Source organism: Coregonus clupeaformis, chromosome 24 (assembly GCF_020615455.1).
Source record: "Coregonus clupeaformis isolate EN_2021a chromosome 24, ASM2061545v1, whole genome shotgun sequence".
NCBI classification, from domain to species: Eukaryota; Metazoa; Chordata; class Actinopteri; order Salmoniformes; family Salmonidae; genus Coregonus; species Coregonus clupeaformis.
The window spans coordinates 25,134,147-25,158,756 of NC_059215.1; the positions used below are offsets into that span (position 1 = coordinate 25,134,147).

Sequence of the window (24,610 nt, forward strand, 5' to 3'; positions counted from 1 at the left end):
TCTTTCATGAAATCCATTTCAGCCTTTGCTTACCAAATGATCACAATTCAAACCAATTGAATTGACATTTAGTGAACTTTTGTTTAGTTGTGTAATTTCAAGCAATTTCCAGTAGGTGGCCTTAAGACACTTGTCCCTGTGGCTCCTGGAAATCAATCATGAAAACACATCGATAGACCATAGACTCATATAGTATGAAATGTGACTTGGAAATTATTTGGTGGTTTATTCAAGTCCATTCATCTTGTCAGTGCAGGTTTATGTTCTTACTTTGAGAAGGTATTGAAGGGTTTTGGATCCTAAGGTTACTGAACTATTTCAAATGATTGATAATGCATCTAATTTGTTTACAACTTTACAGTATGGAACACTTGAGTGGAAAAAGCAAAATCACATTTGTGGAGACAGCTGAGTTGGTGTCTCACCTATTGGCGAAGGCAATATAGTTCACCTGTTATTCAGATCTCAATTCACTCCGCTTAGATCTTCTCGCTGTCTTTGGCTTATAAGTGAGAAACGCTACATCTCAAGCAGGCACACAGTTTGTTCTTCCTTTAATATCAGCTGTAGCACTCACCTGTTGAAATCCAGAGGGCAATTCAATGCTCATTTGCCAGTGCTCCAGATGCACCTGTAGCTTTGGTCTTTACGAGGCCATTGTTTTAGGCTTTAGTAAGTACCCCTCATTCAGCTTCTCTCTATCCATCCACCGTCACTTATTTTGGGCAGTTAGGTTCTTCCAAGAATACCTTCATTGGCCCCCATTTTAGCAATTGGTTCCTGCTTAACCTGTAAAACACAAGGGTAAAACAAACCTGTCTCACGACGGTCTAACATAATATGACATACATAATATGAATGGGTGTTTATGGGAATAATTCCAATTATTTAAAATTGGCTTCCTTTCTTATGTTTGAGATAAGGGAAGCAATATTGCAAGAACACTGGCCATATCTGCCATGTTTCTTTCAACTATCTAATCCTTTCAGAGCAAGGTAGAAGGGTTTGGAGAAGTGCATAGGAAATGTAGCCTGGTCCACCAAAATGTAAGCTCATAAGATCAGGATGGTCGAACGAGGCTATAAGAAAGGAGTCCACTGTCGAGTATTGACATTCATTATGTTAGAATATCACAGGCTGCATGGCAGATGTATTGTCATTGTCAATCCTTTTTTTTAGCAGGAATTGATGGTGAAACGAAGGAGCCTTTATCTCTGTAGGCTTGCTGTAAATACATTTTAGTGTTCCTGTTTAGTTGACTTGAATCTCTAACTTCTTACATGACAAACAAAGCGACACAGCGTTTTTGCTATGTAAGCCTACAGACAACAATTATAATAAAAAGCTGAAAACCTCCTGGCTCTTTCATTATCAAAGCCATGATCGTCATCACCACTCAACCCATTTAGCACAGCTTTGCTATTTGGATTCAGCATTCAGACTTTGTTAATGATACTCTTGTCTTTTTTTAAATCAATATTTGTCTGGTTTGATCCTTTGTTTATGCCCACGGCCTAATTCATCCATAGGAAAAAGAACATCTCAACAATTAGGAGCTTGCTGAGGAGAGAATACAGAGTGTTCTTAATGACTGCTAATGTCATGCGGAGGTTGTATTAAAACGCTATTATAGCTCTTTGATGGCAGCACAGGTGGGTGATGGTGCTGAGTCATCCTTCAGACAGTGAGTCCCAAATAACACCCTATTCCCTGTTGAGTACATTATGTTTGACCAGGGCCCAGGTCAAAAGTAGTGCACTATACTGAATAGAGTGCCGTTTGGGATAGAGCCAGTGAGCAAGAGCAGGTGAACAAGGCGGTAATGGGACACCAGTATCCTCATCTGAACCGCCTCTGTTCAATAATGCATTATACAGTAGTGTTGAGGAAGACACGGGAACAATGAGAAATATTCCAAAAACTGGATCAAATTGGGTCCTGCATGTTCCTCAGCAGCATACTACCTTCTTGTGGTTTTTATATTACACATATTGTTGGGGAATGTATAGGCCTGCAATTCCTTCCAATCTGAGAAAGAGGAATGGGTGAAAGCTATATAGGGCTTAGGCTTATGCCAGGATTCATTCAGATCAGAGTTAACCCTTCTTAGCCGACAAACGCATAGCTTTTTATTGCTTTTGTTTAGGTGGTGTCAGAGGTGTAACTGCATTAGAGCTGTCAAATCAGGCTGGTCTCATAGACTAGACGTAACATGGTCAACGAAAATCCGGAACACTCAAATTAGTATGATATGTTACATTAGGTATGGTTACATTAGACAGAAGGTTCCTTAACCTCTTAAGGATCAAACCCTTTTTTTCAATTTTCGCCTAAAATAACTAACTGCCTGTAGCTCAGGACCTGAAGCAAGGATATGCATATTCTTTACATTTTAGTCATTTAGCAGAAGCTCTTATCCAGAGCGAGTTACAGTTAGTGAGTGCATACATTTTCATACTGACCACCCGTGGGAAATGAACCTATATTCTTGATACCATTTGAAAGGAAACACTTTGAAATTTGTGGAAATGTGAAATAAATGTAGGATAATATAACACAATAGATCTGGTAAAAGATAATACAAACAAAAAAACATGCATTTTCTATTAATTTTGTTCCATCTTTGAAATGCAAGAGAAAGGCCACAATATAATATTGCAGTTCAGGCACAATTTAGATTTTGGCCACTAGATGGCAGCAGTGTGTGTGCAAAGTTTCAGATTGATCCAGTGAAGCATTGCAATACTGGACTATTTTGTATAAAGTCTGCCCAAATGTGCCGAATTGGTCAATTGATACATTTTCAAGTACATAACTATAAAGAACATACAAAAATGATATGGTAATTCAAAATGTAAGTTTACACACTCCCAGGAATGTCATTTATGATGGAACATTAATTTATACACTAACTTTTATACATCTAGATGGCCGGGCGGGGTGGGCGTGGAGCTGAAGCAATCCATGCTTTGGTTTAGTTTCCCCTGGCACTGTTTCCACATGCTAACATTTTAGCATTTGTGGCACAAATCCCTTTCAAGTCATGGGGCCAATATTAGCATTTTTTACACATCATGTTCAAATCATCTATAAGTGACTTTGTTGAGCTTCACAATAAATGTGATACTTTCGGATGATTTGGCCATGATGTGCGAAAAATGCAAATATCTCTCCCATGACTTGAATGGGATTTGTGCCACAAATGCTAAAATGTTAGCATGTGGAAACAGTGACAGGGGAAACTAAACCAAAGCATGGATTGCTTCAGCGATACAGATTGAATAGAGCCCTTAGATTTGAGATCCTTTCCTAGTGATGTTTATTGCAACTCTCGTCACACTTTTGTTTCTTTGTCCTTAACTAATGTTTTTTTTTTTTTTTTTGCAATTATGGAACACAAGCCTAATTGATATATAATCAGTACAGAATTACTTAGAGGAGAAGATGCTACAAATTGTGGTGGAGGGAGGCTTTTCAAAGGAAATTACATCCACTTAATTGTGATATCTAATTCAGAGAAAACATTGACATGTTAAAATATACTACAGTGTAATAATAGGAAATGGGCTCATTTTGCTAATTACTCATGCTGTGTATTGCGTCAAACACCCTTGTGTGTGTGTGTGTGGGGGGGGGGGTCTATAAAAATTAGGCTTGTGCCACACAGGAGACCTGCAGCAGCTTCAAGAAAGTGATGATCATGAGGGTGCTGGTGAGTTTAGTACCCTTCGTCCTTATGGTGTGGAGTGGACAAGAGACAACGGCACTTCCTATAGAGGATAACCTAGGATTGCAGCGCAACCGGGTGAGTTGATAATAATCACTCCTTATTAAACTCAATAGCGTGTTTAAAGCTTTGGTTTGGTATGGAAATGTTAGTTTCTACATATGTCAATTCAGACTTTTGGGGACAGCTCATAGTTTTGTGATACAGTTCTAAAGTTGAGCTTTGACACCACACTGGATGCTGCATGTTTGTTGTGTTGTAATATCAAGTATGAGCCATGAATTGCAAACACAAATGCTGGTATTCAATCAACTCCAGATAGTGGTTTTCCGGATACACGCTTAGAAGTCTGTTTGATTCGCACAGCAACGTGTCCTGGCTGGCTGTAGTTGACACGTGATTTAGGGCTCTATTCAATCTGTAACGCTGAAGCGTTTAGATTCCGCGATAGAAATATAAAGGTAATTTCAGATTGAGCCAACATATTCAGCATTTACGGTGAATGCAGTCTCCGCCAAAGCGGGAACATTGTATTTAAGTTCCAATCAAGCTGTAAAGCTAAAGTTCTGCGATGTGGATTGAATAGAGCCCTTAGAAACCTTTCTGACAACAAACCTGACTGAGAGGAAGTCATCCATTGGATGCAACCTAACAAGGACTTAATCAAGGGTCAACTACCTCCATCCGGGATCATGTTGTTGTGCAAATCAAATGCACCTATATCATTGATTTAACAGCCTAACACCTGCCAAAAATGTATGTTGTTTGGTCCAGGAGTTGGCTGTGGACCAGAGGGACCTGTTGAAGATGTTGTCGGGGATGAATGAGCTGACGTCAGAGTATATGTATCCTGATCAGCAGCTCCACAGAGAGCTGCAGGAGCGATCTTTCAGAGCTCAAGTCCCTCCCAGAGAGAGATCCCCCTGTAAGAACTTCTTCTGGAAGACCTTCTCGTCCTGCTAGCGATGGCACTGGCAGACAGCTGTTGACAGTCACAGTTCACACCCTGGCCTCCTAGCTGCATTGCATGAGCAATCCTCATTGTCTGAGCAATCCTCAATGACTATGAATAAACTGCAACTAAAGAAAACGAATTCTGATTGATGACTGTGTGACACAGTACCTCTGCCTATAATGTATGTCTCCTAGAATGTAGGGTAGGCAAGTGGTATTATCTTACTATTGCAGGGGTCTTTCTTTATGCTTTTCAGGGAATGTTTGAGGTGTAGAATTACAATTCCTTGCTATTAACTTTTTACATGGATTGAACATGGTTTATTGTTACTGTATCAGCAAAAGACAACACTACGAAGCCTTCATACTGTCATTACTATTAACACCAACTAAATTACACTTAGAAAAGGCTGTAGCCTAGATAATTGTTTACCTCACATTTTGGCTTCTTACCCTGCCTATATATGGTTCATTTGCATTTCTTAACTCATGAAACCACACTATCCTTAGTTTTACGCTAACAATATTTTGCTCATGGTGTGCTCCTTTCTGTCCCATAATTCTGTCCTTTTACCACACCTGTTTGACTCAAAAGCAGTCAGAGGCTAAATAAACCGCTTCAAACAATGGACAAAATTCATGCATGTGATCTAACAGACCACTAGCAAAGAGGTCAAGTTTGAATGTCTACTGAATCACACCATAGTATCTTGTTTATCCTACAGCCTATCCAATGGATGGCCACTAATTATTTAATAGATGTCCATGCAGAAAAGGATACATCTTAATTTCAATAACCTCATACCTCCAGAACTCATATTTAGCCTGAAATCATCATCCCTGAGATCAGTTAGAAGATTGAATCCAACATGTCATGTCAGCAGCATGACAATCAATCCCAGCATACAACCCACTAGACTAGTCCACCAGCTCTGGCGAGTTTAAATGGAACGTAATTCATGTTTTATGCACTTTTCTCTCTATGCATATTCTGACCCCGAATTTAAGCATGATAATAGCATGCTATTCGTTTGGGGTGGAGATTAAAGAAATGAAAATGTGGTGATACACCGTATTCTGACCTTGATTTAATTCCCTCGTAATTCCACCACCTTTACGCGCGATGAAACAATGGATACGGTCGAGCAATCTGTTGGTTCCAAGTGGAACAACATCTACTTTATTTTTTTCTGGTAGAAATAACACCTTTCTCCATGCACTGTAATTTACACATTGATCAGAGCTATTGATAAGAGCTAGGTAAATGAGTAAGCCGTTTGGATAAGGGAATTCTAAATATAAATTACAATTGTTTTAGATTTTACCTTACGATCGCTGAAGACATTTGAAAACAGTCATAAGGCAGCAAACTGAAGCATATCAACATATCACCTTTTCCACAGTGAAGTTTATGAAACGCTGGCTTTATATCTTGCAAGGATGAAATTTGGAGAACCAAGCTATAGGCTTCTGTAGCCATGAGCAAATGACAGTATAGCACCAAACCTACCGAGTTGATTTATGATTTCTATAATATTTTAATTATATGCCCTGACTTTTCACTGTATCGTGTTAAATATTAGCCACTATCGGTAGCCACCGTCAGTTATACCCACATTTATAACTGTCACTTTAGTCACCTGGCGCAAGGTTCACGATGACTGGAACATTGTCTTCACAGTTCCATGATTAGTGAGGATTATTAGGGTAGATTTATAGGACTACTGTTCAACCCCTATTGTACACTTTTCTCACGTTCCAATATTGTATGAATTGAACAATTTAATATGGCAACTTTCAGGATGAATCAAACCACTGTATTTATGATTCACCAACATATTTCGTGCGTAAAGGCTCTCCAAACCAGTTTTTAAAAATACTTTCCTAACCCTAATAATAAAGATCAGAGTATTTTTTATCTACCAATTGGTGCTGAAAATGAGACGAATATGCGTGTTTTCTTTCATTGATCCATAATATTCTGAACGTTCTCTCCATATATTCTAGTGAGTCTGTCGAGAAAATTAAAATTAAATGTACACCAAATTTAAAGGGATGGCTTTAGATAAATGTACTGAGAACCCTATTAAATGAAAACTCCACGAGAATGTCTGTTGGCCAGCAAGTGGGAGGGTTTTCAACAGTTGAATTAGGGTCAGCGCTATCCGGCATCCTTGGGACGTCCCTACCACAAACCCTAACCCTAAGAAGGAACCCTTACTTTAAACCATTTTACATTTCAACTTCAATGGGGTAGGAACGTCCCAAGGATTCCGGATAGCGCGGACCGTTGAATTACATCACAGATTATCCATTATATTGATCAGATTGTCAAGTGGCCGATCTAACAATTGAAGGAAGTTGGGAGGAGGCAAGATCAGGTGGGACCATTCTAGCCAATGAGAGGGCAGGTACGTGTGGCACAACTCCGCTATAAAGTGTTTTTTTCTCAAAGTTGCCAGGATGTCAGGTGTCCTACATGTCAGTACGCTCAAAATAACCTAAGCATAATGCAACATCTATTCGATCAAATAAACCACACGTGGCAAATAAGCAGTACGTTTTTGTTAAACAAATTCGACACTCTTCTCCTTAACCGTCATACAAAAACACCTCCTTTGGTAAAAAATTAATAAATAAAAAAAACGCCACCTGCTGGAGAAGACAGTTTTTGGTCCCATTTATCCCTCTGGCTTTGCCTCTTCCTCTCTGCTTACATGTATTCAGCGCGGGAAATGCAAAGCCTGTTACTCACCTCTGGATAAGAGCGTCTGCTAAATGACTAAAATGTAAATGTAAATAAGGTAAATCTGAATTAGGAAAGGCATGCATTTCCTTAGTCTGAATCGGACCCACAATGAAGAGTGTCTACTTTCCCACATCTCCCCAATTTAAACAAAGCTTTAGACTTAAATGCAGAGGGGGTCCTTTCACCAACCTACTAGAAAACCCTTTTAGGCAGCCATTACCAAGAGTGAAAAGAGTGAGTTATTTGAAAACATGGAGGAGCATCAAAATAGGTATTTAGGCCTGCTTATTAATCATAATATCAGTAGTATAACAATAATTTGATTGCAAGCCTGTTAACTAAAACACATCCTGGGCAGTTGAATTTAGACAAGTGTTTATTAAATGTACCCATTACATTAAAGGGGCAATCTGCATTTCAAACAATAAAGTGGGCACCACAGCAGTGATTTGGTAAATAGCTTGGGGATGAGGCTGGAGTCAATGTGCAAATTCATAGACAGAGCTATGGATGCAAGGACTGACCATCCATGAGATAAAAATTACAGTCTTAACCATGGGCTCTATTCAATCCGTAGCACTAAAGATCCGATTTATAGCACGATTGACAATTAAAGGCAATGTTTCCGCGGTCGTGGAGGCTGCATTCACGGCTGCATATGTCGGCTTAATTGGAAATTACCTTTACAGTGGAGAAAAAAAGTATTTAGTCAGCCACCAATTGTGCAAGTTCTCCCACTTAAAAAGATGAGAGAGGCCTGTAATTTTCATCATAGGTACACGTCAACTATGACAGACAAATTGAGAATATTTTTTCCAGAAAATCACATTGTAGGATTTTTAATGAATTTATTTGCAAATTATGGTGGAAAATAAGTATTTGGTCACCTACAAACAAGCAAGATTTCTGGCTCTCACAGACCTGTAACTTCTTCTTAAAGAGGCTCCTCTGTCCTCCACTCGTTACCTGTATTAATGGCACCTGTTTGAACTTGTTATCAGTATAAAAGACACCTGTCCACAACCTCAAAAGTCACACTCCGAACTCCACTATGGCCAAGACCAAAGAGCTGTCAAAGGACACCAGAAACAACATTGTAGACCTGCACCAGGCTGGGAAGACTGCATCTGCAATAGGTAAGCAGCTTGGTTTGAAGAAATCAACTGTGGGAGCAATTATTAGGAAATGGAAGACATACAAGACCACTGATAATCTCCCTCGATCTGGGGCTCCACGCAAGATCTCACCCCGTGGGGTCAAAATGATCACAAGAACGGTGAGCAGAAATCCCAGAACCACACGGGGGGACCTACTGAATGACCTGCAGAGAGCTGGGACCAAAGTAACAAAGCCTACCATCAGTAACACACTACGCCGCCAGGGACTCAAATCCTGCAGTGCCAGACGTGTCCCCCTGCTTAAGCCAGTACTTGTCCAGGCCCGTCTGAAGTTTGCTAGAGTGCATTTGGATGATCCAGAAGAGGATTGGGAGAATGTCATATGGTCAGATGAAACCAAAATATAACTTTTTGGTAAAAACTCAACTCGTCGTGTTTGGAGGACAAAGAATGCTGAGTTGCATCCAAAGAACACCATACCTACTGTGAAGCATGGGGGTGGAAACATCATGCTTTGGGGCTGTTTTTCTGCAAAGGGACCAGGACGACTGATCCGTGTAAAGGAAAGAATGAATGGGGCCATGTATCGTGAGATTTTGAGTGAAAACCTCATTCCATCAGCAAGGGCATTGAAGATGAAACGTGGCTGGGTCTTTCAGCATGACAATGACCCCAAACACACCGCCCGGGCAACGAAGGAGTGTCTCAGAAGCATTTCAAGGTCCTGGAGTGGCCTAGCCAGTCTCCAGATCTCAACCCCATAGAAAATCTTTGGAGGGAGTTGAAAGTCCGTGTTGCCCAGCGACAGCCCCAAAACATCACTGCTCTAGAGGAGATCTGCATGGAGGAATGGGCCAAAATACCAGCAACAGTGTGTGAAAACCTTGTGAAGACTTACAGAAAACGTTTGACCTGTGTCATTGCCAACAAAGGGTATATAACAAAGTATTGAGAAACTTTTGTTATTGACCAAATACTTATTTTCCACCATAATTTGCAAATAAATTCATAAAAAATCCTACAATGTGATTTTCTGGATTTTTTCTCCTCATTTTGTCTGTCATAGTTGACGTGTACCTATGATGAAAATTACAGGCCTCTCTCATCTTTTTAAGTGGGAGAACTTGCACAATTGGTGGCTGACTAAATACTTTTTTCCCCCCACTGTACATTTTGGCACGGATCATCTGCAAAATGTATTGAATCCAGCCCCATGTCAAATAGGGGGTGCTTATATTTTTCCTGTTTCACACATGTACAAGTGTGTGGTGTGAAATGGAAATGTGTTTATTGCATATCTCACTCCCCCAGAGACACCCTCGGAGAGTGGGGTCACGGCCAGGGATCAGCCATTATTGATGGCGACCCTGGAGCAATTAGGGTTAAGTGCCTTGCTCAAGAGCAGATCGACAGATTTTTCACCTAGTCGGCTCGGGGATTCGAACTTTCGGTTACTGGCCCAACTCTCTAACCGCTAGGCTACCTGTCGCACTGTTTTGATATAGTGTTTGTTTACAATTACATTGTTTATCAACAGAGGAGTCAAACAATCTTATATTTTTGGGCCTGATGGGTTTAGACCACACAGCTGATTCAAATAACCAACTCATCATCAAGCTTTCATTATTTGAATCAGCTGTGTAGTGCTAGGGGAAAAACCTACATTTAAGGACATTTCCTATTGAGCCGACATATGCAGTCTCTGCTAACTCCGGAACATTTCCCAAATTAAATAAATGATCTCACTCCAATAAATGTGTATAGAAAGTTAGCAAAAATAGATAAGATCTTGTTACCATGGAAAGGTAAATACCTGTCAATTTGTGGAAAAATCACCCGGATTAACTCTAGTATTATCCCAGTTTACCTATTTGCTTATGGTCTTGCAAATTAGTAAGATTGTCTCACCCAATGTTCAAGAATGGCCTTTTTCCCTTTATTCAGATTACAACCTCTCACTTTAAGTTATTTGAAAAGGAAATAATCTCCCAAATATCACTATTTCTAAAACAAGCCATAGAAAGTTGGTTGCAATTTCAATTTAATCCTCCAGAAACGACAGAACAAATAATGCAACAAATATTGTGGTTAAACTCAAATATACTAATAGATAAAAAACCATTTTTTTGACAAAATGTTTTTTTAAAGTATAATCTTCCTAAATTATATTATCGGTAGGACTGGTGGAGTTATGTCGCACATGCAGCTAACAAAAACATATGGAAATGTCTGCTCTACCCAAAATTACAACCAAATAATTGCAGCATTACCGCAAAAATGGAAAAGGAAAGTGGAAGGGGGAAAAAGTAAGGAACTTGTCTGTCAGCCTTGCATTAAATAATATAATTGGTTAAAGAAAATTGTGACAAATAAAAAAGTATACCAGTTTCATTTAAGGACAAAAGGATTGACAGCCGTCCCATATAGATTGCAAAATAGTTGGGAAGAGATTTTTGACGTACCGATTCCATGGCATAGTGTTTATGAATTGATACGCAAAACGACGCCGGATTCAAAACTTTGCCTTTAAATTTCAATCACACTGTATTGCTGAACTTCCGTGACGCGGATTGAATAGAGCACCTAATTTGGCTATTGGATTTTTGTGGACATCGACCAAATGTCAAGTAAAATAAAATCAGCAACTTTAATCAATCATGGGCAATTATAATCCATTTAGCCTATCAATTACTGCTTATTTAAATTATTTACCAACCATATTTTGCTGTCCGTTAAAAAATATATATATTTGAATGATTTATGTAAATTCAAAAGTTCTTAAATCGATTAAATTAATGAGCCTCAGGTGCCACCTGAAAAGTTGTGGGCCAGACTTTGTTACCACCTGGAGGTTTAAATGTTATATTGGCCATATCAAAGACATTCAATTGGGTATGAGTCAGTTAATAAGCAAATTGCTCCCATTCTAAATTCAACAAAATGCAGAGTTGATCTATAAAAGAGATTGCTCCAATGTTGCCTTAAGGCTGCCACACTGACTCAAATTCATGAAACGGTGAGCTTTGCAACAATTTCTGACTAGGCACAAAATATGGTGCTGGCTGCTGAAAGACTATATAACCTTGTCTAAACAGAGAAATACAACAAATTATTACAAATTTAAAACTTTATTTTACACTTCAGAGAACTAAAAATAAAGAGTTCAATATCTGTACACAAGTGATAGATTCCTGAGGGGTATACTACAAAGTAGGTTAAACTAGTTAGCCAGCTAACTTCGATAAAGAACCAGAAATAACTATTGTTTTTCTATTTAAGAAAACTAAACTTAGATATGCATTTTTGGTTGTTGTGACCAAAGTTATTTCAGAATATTTAGGCAAGTTAGCTGGCTAACTCATTGAACTTGCTCTGTAGTATACCCCTCTGCTGGCGAGTTCAATCAACAATTTTCCAAATATCTAAAACCCTGTAAAACTGACTCAAGTCACTCCCCTTTACAGCCTTAAAATAATTTGAATGTCCAGTAAATCCGACTGAAATTGTACATTTTGAACCACATGAAAAAGATATCTACGGAATACTTGAAATAAAAGCCTTTAACTTAAATCTTTTCATTTACAATAACCAATGGCTGTATTGGGACAAAGCATAATTGAACGACACAAAATTAATCTTTCAAAAGCAATATTTAAAGGTCATTTCTTTAAAAAAAGACTAAACAAAAACATGATCGTCACTGAATAGCAGGCAATTTGTTAAATAAATGCAATGTTGGACTTGCTTTTAAAATGTACTTGTTTGAAGGTATAAATCTAATACCTCTGCCCAATTGAGAATGGTCTGTTTTAAATTTCAGTGGGGGTGATCCAAGGGGTCTTGTTAGTGAGGTGAAGAAGTCCCTTTTCAGGCATAAGGCAGCCCCCAACCAACAGTGCAAACTCCAGTCTTCAGCTTCCCGAAAATTGACTTCACTCTGGGGTTCAGATGTAAACCTGGGCCAGCCGTGTCCAAGGTCCCTATACATGCGAATTAAAGTGTTGGCAGTTCAATTAATGTTAAGTAAAAATAAAAAGTCACTGTAAGGTAGGCAAAATACCTAGTCAAATTTTATTTTATTCGAGAATTCCCTTTGATTCACAAAACATATAAAATGCATTCAAAAAGACTTCAACACAAACTTTCAATAGGGACTCAAACGCTCGCCACTGCACCCTCTTAAGACACACAAGTTCACTTGCACCTTCACACACTCCTCCAAGCTCCCCCAGTGCTCTCAACACAGAATCACAAAAAGGTCACATTTTCACACAAAGGGGTAGGAACAAGGAGAAAATAAAGCATACAGCATTCACATCAAATCAGACAGCAAGAAAGGATACAAATATCCATAGCGCTAAACATTCCACTGTGTTTAAGATTAAGTATGATAGAAATATTAGAGAAAGGAGACCTTGGGGATCTCAAGATGCAATAAAATGTCCTTTTGATGGTCATATGGAACACACTCGTACTTGCTTCTTCCTTTCACACTCGCACAAAGCCACAGGTTATTCTTAACTCTCGCAGACATCTGGCCCTTTAGCATCGCACAACCAGTCCTCTTCACACTTGCTTTCTTTCCCGTTCGCTCACTCAGTCTCACTCTTTGGCCACCACCAATCGCAATGTTCTCAAAAGCGAGACAAAAAGCAGACAAGATTTGTATATCCATGAAAAGGGGAGAAAAAAGGCAACACCCACCGTCTAACACAGTATATGCAGAGTGAAGCTGTGTCTTTTGATGGCAAAGCATTTACACATGGGAAGAGGGGTACCGATACTGAGTTCAGTCGAACATTGCTGCCAACGAGGGGCTTCTTCCCGGGAAATTCGAAAACAGTTGGTTAACTGTTGAAGAGATTTTCATGAAGGCGTTTCCATAAAACGGCAAACAAAAAAGATACAATCAACTGCATACAGAGATTAAACATCAAACCCAATTCAAGACCATTTAACCATATACAGGTGGTTGAGGGGCGGTGTCGTGATACTTGTGCATCTCAGAAATATCTACTTAGCATGCAGTCATCATCTGATGTCTTATACAAAATAACTTTTTCTCAAGAAAAACAAAAAACTACAAATGTAGTGTAGCAGTTTACCACTAACAAACTATACACTTCAACCACTCTGTGCACTCATTTCCTACAGAATTAGTCACCCACACACACACACACAAAATGAATGTCTTCTTTAACAAAACGACAAAAGGCAATAGTTTTAAATAGCAGGGACATATGATATGACTATAACTCTTTCTTGCCCCTCAAAATACTTACCAGATTAATCTAGAAGAAAGACTATCAATCAAAGCTCTCTACATTCCCCAACCTGATGACTTTGACTCCATAGAGGTGCCAAAGCCAGAGCTGAACCCACTGCTGGAGGCAGAGTTAGTGCCTGCAGCCCACCCAAGACTAGCTGAGCTGGGACTGCTGTAACTGGTGCTAGAACCATAGGCCTGGCTTTGATCTCCGGTGGCACTGGTCTGCCCGGCGGCGGTGGTGCCTGCCGCATTGGTCTGACCCTGCTGGTTAGCCAGCATACTTTGCAGAGCGGCAGCCATCATGGCTGGGTTAAGGCTAAAGCCCCCAAAATTCACCCCGCTACTGCCACTGCTTGGTAGCCCTCCACGACCACCGCCATAGCCCTGACCCCCGAACCCACCAGCCCCACGATCCATCATTTGCCTACTATTATTGTGCTTAGGCTCGGCGTTGGAGATGTGCACGCTGACGCCCTTGATGATCAGGTCCTCTCCGCACAGGGCTGAGGCAACCTAGAGAGACGGGGGCGGGTGGAGGAGATGATTCAACACGCAAACCAACCAGAATGTAATCTGCGCACCATGTCAAAAGTCTTCACCCAACAGGTTGAGCAACGGCCATAAGAAAACATACCTGGTCGTCTGAGAACGTGACAAAGGCAAACGCCCGGAAGGGTTTGGGAATGAAGACGTCGGTGACCTCGCCATACTGCATGAAGAACTGCCGGAGCTCATCGGTGGTTATGTCCTCTGTGCAGCGGCCAACAAAGATTTTACAGTTGCGCATGGGCTCATCAGGACCTGCCTATCATGAAAATAAAAGAGAGAAAGCGCTTTGAGTATTTTACTTGCACTGGGGATAGATCAAAATGGAGACTTTAGAGGAAAGGCTTCAAATAAGCGAGTACTCCTTACATATTGCTTAAATACCTTAGAGTTTGGTAGTTTGCAGTCACACCATCTTCCATCAATCATGTGCCGCTGAGAAATCACTTTGGATTGAGTCTCATACTCAGTGAACCGAACAAAGCCAAACCCCTTTGAGTTCCCAGTCTTGACATCTCTTTTGACCTGCAGAGAGAGAGAAGTATGATTATTGACATGCATGGTTACCTCCATGAAGTACATCAACCATTAAACCAAATGTTGATATGGTTGGGTTACCTGCACCATGATGACTTCTCCAAACGTGGCAAAGTAGTCTTTCAAATCTTGCTCAGATGTTTTCCAAGGCAACCCAAGGATAATGAGGTCTGAAGTTCTCTCGATACCTCTCTTCATTTTTACAGCAGAGACAGCATCCATTTCATCCATCTTCCTTTTGTTATCTGACACAGGAATACAAAATGTTGTAAAACATGATGATACAGTGATAAGACAAAATCAAAAGGCAGTCAAGCAAAATACTTGGTCATTAGCCTAAACACACTAGCTAAATAGCTAGCGAGGCAATTGAAATGTTAGCTAGTTCTGAAATAGTCTAGTTACCTAAGGCCAATATAAACTTTTTGTGCACCAACTTTAGTTAAATGTGTAACTCACTAAATGAAGCTGCATAGTTACTGTTACAAGTACTAGCTTGTTTCGCATGACCGTGTACACTGTACAGTCAGTCAAACGTAGCTAGCTAGTAACGTTACTGGTAACAGTAACCAAGTAGCTTCATTTAATTAGTTAGCTAACGTACCCACTAACGTTGCCTCTATAAACGAAAAAACACCTTACCTTTTGGGTAGTTGACGACGTACACCAGACTACCCCAGTCATTCTCAGGTGCATGTAAGATACCCTCAACTAGACGGACGCCTCGCATGCACTGAGACGCAGGATTCCTGTAACGTAGGCCGCACGCTCCGGGAAACTGGGCTGCTACTGTTGACAGCAAAACAGTACCATCATCCTCAGATGGGATCTCCATTGGCTCTTCGTTTTCATCCTCTCCCACGCGAATGTACAACTCTGCCATGATCTCGAAGTTAGATGAGCAAGTAATGTAAACAAGCTAGCTAATGGCTAATTCAAGTTCACAAAGCTGACGGCGCACGCGGGGTTGTCGATTGTTAGCTAGCAAGCTAGCTGGCCCAGCAATATTCCAAAGGGCTTCTAATCTAACTATCTTAATAAAAGATGACAAAGACAAAAATTATAATTTGTACGTTCACGGGACATACGTCTATTGAAAAAAATACACAGAGATTTGGCGTCTGAGAGCTGAAAGGGCCCTCTTTAGCGAGCTAAAAAACAACGCACACACTTGCAAAATGAATGGCTAGCAGGATCTCGCCCGCATTCGATACACAAATATTTGCCTCAACTTTACTGGTTCAAAAACGAGGTCGACCGGGTCTTGAATTAAATTATCCTTGATGAATTATAAAAACCGGCATAATTACACGTCAAATTTGTGAGGGATTTTTTTTTTAATGAAAGTCGTCCGCTAATCTCCCTTACCTTCAAACTTCTAAAATGTCCGCTTTGCTTGTACACAAATGATGACGTCACTTTCGTACGGTAACAAAGGTACCTTCAAAATAAAAGCCCACATTTCAAAATGTTGCAATGCTAATACTATAACAAATAAAAAATATATTACATTGTTATCGGAGTGCAAATTATACCATGACATTCGGGGGAGCCTCTACCTGTGGGGCGGCGCAGAATTGGCCCAGCGTCGTCCAGGGTAGGGGAGGGAATGGCCGGCAGAGATGTAGCTCAGTTGGTAGAGCATGGCGTTTGCAACGCCAGGGTTGTGGGTTCAATTCCCACAGGGGGCCAGTATGAAAAATAAAAAAAATAATGTATGCACTCACTAACTGTAAGTCGCTCTGGATAAGAGCGTCTACTAAAGTGTAATTGTCAGCTATGGTGATCATTTGGTGCAAGATAATGTGCCTTTTCTATTCAAGGTATCATTAACTTTGAGTCCTCCCACCTCCCTGCCCAATCCCGAATCACACACTTTAAATACTTCATTTGAATCCACAGAGATATTGCTATCGTACATCACTAAATCACTGCATTGTAGTCTGGATGTAGTCTGGATCACACTGAATGTGTTCTCTGTTGGGTGGTGCAGGAACCATTGGACACTTCATTATGAAGCTGTGAGTTCGACCTCCAAAACTGTTGATTCTCTTCACCAAATTCAGCACAAGGACATTGTTGCCATGCTGCTAGGATGCAACCATCACACCAAACAAAAAGTGGTCATACTGGATCAGGAAAAGGTAGCCTACTAGCTACAATGTTTCTTGCACACTTCCCATCACAGATTCAAAAGTATTGGGTATTGGTTGGTAATAAATCTCTGACCCAATACAAGATAATCTCAAAGTGCATAGGGAGAATGGTGGAGAATTGGGACCTAGCCAAAGTCCTACATTGCTGCTATAAAACAGCCATTGTACATACTGTAACTCTAAAGATGTAGTTCTTGTCAGGATCTTTGTTTAGTGAGAATCCACATGCAGAAAACTGGGATGAAAAGGCATTACAAAACAAACGTAGAGCAATAAAACATAATAATGCAGCCTAATCTTGATTGTGACACAACCTCTCATGTAGAATACAAAATGTGAAATGTTCATGAAACAAATATGTGATGTAGCTTAATGCCAAAAAGTATATTTGAAATGCTTCACAAAAATATGTGATATAGCTGGTACCCAGTAGGCAAAACTGGGCAAATCTGGTTGAATTGACATAATAATAACATCATTTCAACCAGTTTTACCCGCTGGGTAGAATATTAGGTTATTAGTTAGATAAAATTGGGATAGTCACCTTGAATTCTTAGGGCCCTGGACGGAGAGACAGAGTCTCAAGCCCTCTATTCTCATTCTGTGGACCCACACCTCCATGTACTCTGAGAAGCATTCCACATCTCCCTCTGAAAATAAGTTTCATTTCAGTGGGTTGGTTCTATTGTTGCAGGCTACCTGTAATTTACCAAGGTTACCGGAATCGTTGGTAATTTTGGTAACTAACAGGTAATCTATGCAATCTGTGGTAATTTAGGTAATTTATACTTGAACAATTTCGAAATAAACCTATTAATATAGTATTCATTTTTAGTGTGGCAGCCACACTTTAACTTAACTTATAGTTATTATTATTCTTTATAATTCCTCTTACACCGTTTAAGATAGAAACGCTGTTCAAACTTTAAAACGTGTAAACTGGTCTGGAATAGTATGCTTGCATAAAACCTTTTATACTAAAATATTGAACTTTCTGTCACTTTAATGGGATTTCCTCAGCATTCTAAAGGTCCCATTGTGACATCATAACACCCAACATTCTATTCTATTCACTGTAAACAATGTAACTTTTGACACAAATCAGCTACTTTGAAGACTTTCCCAACAATTTAGACAAAAAGTTAGAGCATATGAAATCTGCCTCCACTTCTCTGCTTTTCAAATCTGAAACAGAACAGAATGATCTTCTATCAATCAAAAATGACAGCTGTTTTAGTAAACGCATCAACTACTTTTCATCTCAACTTTTACAAACAACTGAAATTTTACTTACCCAGCACTTTAGCCAAAAACCAAGAAGGAATGACATCTTGGTCTACTTCTCTGCTATTTAAATCTGGAATCAGAACAGAACCATCTACTACCAATCAGGAGATACGGCTGTTTTAGTAACTGCATCACCTAATTTACCACTGTTGAATTAACTGCCATGGAACTTTTCAGAACTTTTCAGAACTTTCAAATTATAACAATAGGGGCTCACATAAGACGTATTATGCCACACAGTACTGTTTGTCTACATGTAGTTATCTTTTACCTTTTGTACTGGTCTGTAGTCTGCCTTGCACAGTAGTAAACTCCCATCCAGCTGGCGGCGCTGATGTGCAATTCTTTGCACGCCACCCCACTAGTACCAAGCAATTTCATTTTTTTTATTGATTAGAACACAGAAGTAGGATTGAAGACAACTTTGTTTTGATTTCAAACATTCTTTGTGTGGAGTAAAGAAAGATATAATGACATACACAACACATTCACAACTCTTATTAGACCAAAAATTTCCATTCATCCATATTCCATAACTTTGCATCTTTGCATCCTCCTTTGCATCTTTGCATCCCTCCATCCATTAGGTATTTCATCCTGTGTCCTTCATTTATTTATCTATCCATTTATTAATATATCCTATTTATTGATCTATCCATCCAGTCATAACTTGCTTTTAACAACTTTATCATTTGATTAAAAAAGACATGTATGGTTGAAGGGAGGCTAAAACAAACTTCTAAAAATTTTCCACTAGAGGCACCATCATATTTCTCTCCCTAAATGATAGCCTACAATTTTCTAATTCCTTATGAGTAATTATTACACTTTGCATATTCTGTGGTTTTCTAGTAGGAGAGTATATAAAAGTATAGTAGTCTTATTTGTGATGAAATATGTGATCCAACTGCCCCACACTCTAAAGTAATAAGGTTGATATAGTAGTCTATCAAAGTAATCAGACCAGCTATTTTAATATATTTAACTTTGACAATATTGCACCGCTTCACTTAAGTAAAACGTTTTAAACTTCTTCCACTACCACAAAAATACTTTGTGAAGTCACAAACATGTTGTGATGGAAAATTACCATCTAGTTTATATCTGTGTCCATGAGTTTCTAGTGGCTACATCATATGGTTCAAGAGAAAATAGCCTAATTAATGACAAAAGCATCTAATCAACAATGGCATTATTAGGTGTGATTTCTGAAAGCAAAGCACAACTTTAGAAACTGCTCATACTTCTTCTTATTCCGCTGGAACCTCTAGTTCCAAAACTGTAAAAGCTACCAAAACCAAAACAACTTTAAAAGGAGCAGGCTGGCACTGGTCAGTGTGCTTACAGCATTTTGGTACTGCTACTACTACTACTACTACTTTTCACACTACAACCATATTTCCATAAATCTCTATGCATTACAATGGCCATAGACTTGAAGGGGAAAATGTTGCTCCCCCTGGCTCCCCCGTAATTCGTATCTGATTGTAATCAATGGCCATTTTATGGTGCTTATAAGCAAATGCAAGAAGGAATTTCAGATTTTTTAAATATATACACTACCAGTGAAAGGTTTGGACACACCTACTCATTCCAGGGTTTTTCTTTATTTTTTTTTACTATTTTTACATTGTAGAATAATAGTGAAGACATCAAAACTATGAAATAACACATATGGAATCACGAAGTAACCAAAAAAGTGTTAAACAAATCAAAATATATTTTACATTTGAGATTCTTCAAATAGCCACCCTTAGCCTTGATGACAGCTTTGCACACTCTTGGCATTCTCTCAACCACCTTCATGAGGTAGTCACCTGGAATGCATTTCATTAACAGGTGTGCCTTCTTAAAAGTTAATTTGTGGAATTTTTTTCTTTCTTAATGCGTGTGAGCCAATCAGTTGTGTTGTGACAAGGTAGGGGGGGTATACAGAAGATAGCCCTATTTGGTAAAAGGCCAAGTCCATATTATGGCAAGAACAGCTCAAATAAGCAAAGAGAAACGACAGTCCATCATTACTTTAAGACATGAAGGTCAGGTCAATACGGAACTTCCTTCAAGTGCAGTCGCAAAAACCTTCAAGCGCTATGATGAAACTGGCTCTCATGATGACCGCCACAGGAAAGGAAGGCCCAGAGTTACCTCTGCTGCAGAGGATAAGTTCATTAGAGTTAACGGCACCTCAGATTGCAGCCCAAATAAATGCTTCAGAGTTCAAGTCACAGACACATCTCAACATCAACTGTTCAGAGAAGACTGCATGAATCAGGCCTTCATGGTCGAATTGCTGCAAAGAAACCACTACTAAAGGACACCAATAAGAAGAAGAGACTTGCTTTTGCCAAGAAACACGAGCAATGGACATTAGACCGGTGGAAATCTGTCCTTTGGTCTGATGAGTCCAAATTTGAGATTTTTGGTTCCAACCGCCGTGTCTTTGTGAGACTCAGAGTAGGTGAACGGATGATCTCCGCATGTGTGGTTCCCACCATGAAACATGGAGGAGGAGGTGGGATGGTGTGGGGGTGCTTTGCTGGTGACACTGTCAGTGATTTATTTAGAATTCAAGGCACACTTAACCAGCATGGCTACCACAGCATTCTGCAGCGATTCGCCATCCCATCTGGTTTGTGCTTAGTGGGACTATCATTTTTTGTTTTTCAACAGGACAATGACCCAACACACCTCCAGGCTGTGTAAGGGCTATTTGACCAAGAAGGAGAGTGATGGAGTGCTGCATCAGATTACCTGGCCTCCACAATCACCCAACCTCAACCCATTTGAGATGGTTTGGGATGAGTTGGACCACAGAGTGAAGGAAAAGCAGCCAACAAGTGCTCAGCATATGTGGGAACTCCTTCAAGACAGTTGGAAAAGCATTCCTCATGAAGCTGGTTGAGAGAATGCCAAGAGTGTGCAAAACTGTCATCAAGGCAAAGGGTGGCTACTTTGAAGAATCTCAAATATAAAATATATTTTGATTTCTTGACACTTGTTTGGTTACTACATGATTCCATATGTGTTATTTCATAGTTTTGATGTCTTCACTATTATTCTACAATGTTGAAAATAGTAAAAATAAAGAAAAACCCTTGAATGAGTAGGTGTGTCCAAACTTTTGACTGGTACTATACAGTATATATATATATATATATATATATATATATATATATACAGTGGGGAGAACAAGTATTTGATACACTGCCGATTTTGTAGGTTTTACTACTTACAAAGCATGTCGAGGTCTGTAATTTTTATCATAGGTACACTTCAACTGTGAGAGACGGAATCTAAAACAAAAACCCAGAAAATCACATTGTATGATTTTTAAGTAATTAATTTGCTGTGTAAGGACATCAGGGATAAAATTGTAGACCTGCACAAGGCTGGGATGGGCTACAGGACAATAGGCAAGCAGCTTGGTGAGAAGGCAACAACTGTTGGCGCAATTAGTAGAAAATGGAAGAAGTTCAAGATGACGGTCAATCACCCTCGGTCTGGGGCTCCATGCAAGATCTCACCTCGTGGGGCATCAATGATCATGAGGAAGGTGAGGGATCAGCCCAGAACTACACGGCAGGACATGGTCAATGACCTGAAGAGAGCTGGGACCACAGTCTCAAAGAAAACCATTAGTAACACATTACGCCGTCATGGATTAAAATCCTGCAGCGCACGCAAGGTCTCCCTGCTCAAGCCAGCGCATGTCCAGGCCCGTCTGAAGTTTGCCAATGACCATCTGGATGATCCAGAGGAGGAATGGGAGAAGGTCATGAATAGAGCTTTTTGGTCTAAACTCCACTCGCCGTTTTTGGAGGAAGAAGAAGGATGAGTACAACCCCAAGAACACCATACCAACCGTGAAGCATGGAGGTGGAAACATCATTCATTGGGGATGCTTTTCTGCAAAGGGGACAGGACGACTGCACCGTATTGAGGGGAGGATGGATGGGGCCATGTATCGCGAGATCTTGGCCAACAACCTCCTTCCCTCAGTAAGAGCATTGAAGATGGGTCGTGGCTGGGTCTTCCAGCATGACAACGACCCGAAACACACAGCCAGGGCAACTAAGGAGTGGCTCCGTAAGAAGCATCTCAAGGTCCTGGAGTGGCCTAGCCAGTCTCCAGACCTGAACCCAATAGAAAATCTTTGGAGGGAGCTGAAAGTCCGTATTGCCCAGCGACAGCCCCGAAATCTGAAGGATCTGGAGAAGGTCTGTATGGAGGAGTGGGCCAAAATCCCTGCTGCAGTGTGTGCAAACCTGGTCAAGACCTACAGGAAACGTATGATCTCTGTAATTGCAAACAAAGGTTTCTGTACCAAATATTAAGTTCTGCTTTTCTGATGTATCAAATACTTATGTCATGCAATAAAATGCAAATTAATTACTTAAAAATCATACAATGTGATTTTCTGGATTTTTGTTTTAGATTCCGTCTCTCACAGTTGAAGTGTACCTATGATACAAATTACAGACCTCTACATGCTTTGTAAGCAGGAAAACCTGCAAAATCGGCAGTGTATCAAATACTTGTTCTCCCCACTGTATATATACTGTAAAAAACAAAATAAATTAAGACCACTTGAGAACTACAATGTACAGACTGGTATATTCACAATATTGGTCTGTATAATCTATATATGGTGTCATTTGATGGGGGACTGGATAATACGAAATGTTGCTGGGCTTTTACTCCACCCATTCCATTGCACTCAATGCAATACACTGTATATGAATTCAGAGGAGGCTGGTCGGAGGAGCTATAGGAGGACGGCTCATTGTAAAGATTTAACCGTGTGTTTGATACGGTTCCATTTATTCCATTCCAGCCATTACAATGAGCCCATCCTCCTATATATTTTCCCACCAGCCTCCTCTGAATGAATTACATATTGGTAAAACATTTGTGCCGATGTAAAAGTGGGATTGGGAGTACTAAGTAGGGTCTATAGAATCTACACAGTGCATTCGAAAAGTATTCAGACTCCTTCCCTTTTTCAACATTTTGTTACGTTACAGCCTTATTTTAAAAAGGATTAAATAAATAAAAATCCTCATCAATCTACACACAATACCCCATAATGACAAAGCGAAAACAAGTTTTTAGACATTTTTGCAAATTAAAACAGAAATACCTTTTTAACATAAGTATTCAGACCCTTTGCTATGAGATCCTGTTTCCATTGATCACCCTTGAGATGTTTTTACAACTTGATTGGAGTCCTCCTGTGGTAAATTCAATTGATTGTACATGATTTGGAAAGGCACAAAGTTGACAGTGCATGTCAGAGCAAAAACCAAGCCATGAGGTCGAAGGAATTGTCCGTAGAGCTCCGAGACAGGATTGTGTCGAGGCACAGATCTGGGAAGGATACCAAAACATTTCTGCAGCATTGAAGGTCCCCAAGAACACAGTGGCCTCCATCATTCTTAAATGGAAGAAGTTTGGAACCACCTAGACTCTTCCTAGAGCTGGCCGCCCAGCCAAACTGAGCAATCGGGGGAGAAGGGCCTTGGTCAGGGAGGTGACCAAGAACCCGATGTTCACTCTGACAGAGCTCCAGAGTTCCTCTGTGGAGATGGGAGAACCTTCCAGAAGGACAACCATCTCTGCAGCGCTCCACCAATCAGGCCGTTATGGTAGTGTGGCCAGACAGAAGCCACTCCTCAGTAAAAGGCACATGACAGCCCACTTTGAGTTTGCCAAAAGGCACCTAAAGAACTATCAGACCATGAGAAACAAGATTATCTGGTGTGATGAAACCAAGATTGAACTCTTTGGGCTGAATGCCAAGCATCACATCTGGAGGAAACCTGGCACCATCCCTACGGTGAAGCATGGTGGTGGCAGCATCATGCTGTATGGTTGTTTATCAGCGGCAGGGACTGGGAGACTAGTCAGGATCGAGGGAAAGATGAACGGAGCAAAGTACAGAGAGATCCTTGATGAAAACCTGCTCCAAAGCGCTCAGGACATCAGACTGGGGCGAAGGTTCTCCTTTCAACAGGACAATGACCCTAAGCACACAGCCAAGACAATGCAGGAGTAGCTTCGGGACAAGTCTCTGAATATCCTTGAGTGGCCCAGCCAGAGCCCGGACTTGAACCCGATCAAACATCTCTGGAGAGACCTGAAAATAGTTGTTCAGTGGACTCCCCATCCAACCTAACAGAGCTTGAGAGGATCTGCAGAGAAGAATAGGAGAAACTCCCCAAATACAGGTATGCCAAGCTGGTAGCGTCATACCCAAGAAGACGCGCG

General features: G+C 40.2%; 2 protein-coding genes across 4 annotated transcripts; one reads left to right on the forward strand and one right to left on the reverse strand.

Moving 5' to 3' along the window:
* The first annotated feature begins 3,660 nt into the window (after positions 1-3,660).
* On the forward strand, positions 3,661-5,737 carry sst6 (somatostatin 6). The gene is made up of 2 exons (XM_041845120.2): positions 3,661-3,805; positions 4,502-5,737. The coding sequence occupies exons 1-2, from the start codon at positions 3,695-3,697 to the stop codon at positions 4,688-4,690; spliced, it is 300 nt and encodes a 99-aa protein (XP_041701054.1). The 5' UTR covers positions 3,661-3,694; the 3' UTR covers positions 4,691-5,737.
* Positions 5,738-11,657: 5,920 nt separating this feature from the next.
* On the reverse strand, positions 11,658-16,310 carry tardbpa (TAR DNA binding protein a). Of its 3 annotated transcripts, none has more exons than XR_005995195.2 (6): positions 15,543-16,310; positions 14,982-15,145; positions 14,748-14,888; positions 14,452-14,622; positions 13,253-14,330; positions 11,658-12,528 (listed from the first exon to the last, which is right to left on the reverse strand). XR_005995195.2 is itself a non-coding variant. In XM_041846326.2 (6 exons), exons 1-6 carry the CDS (start codon positions 15,781-15,783, stop codon positions 13,338-13,340), a joined length of 864 nt encoding a protein of 287 aa, XP_041702260.1. In that variant the 5' UTR covers positions 15,784-16,309; the 3' UTR covers positions 12,592-13,337. The 3 variants fall into 3 exon arrangements, 2 of the variants coding, with proteins under 2 accessions (XP_041702260.1, XP_041702259.1); XM_041846326.2 differs by lacking the exon at positions 11,658-12,528 and having other exon boundaries at positions 12,592-13,399; positions 14,246-14,330; positions 15,543-16,309; XM_041846325.2 differs by lacking the exon at positions 11,658-12,528 and having other exon boundaries at positions 12,592-14,330.
* Positions 16,311-24,610: the final 8,300 nt, after the last annotated feature.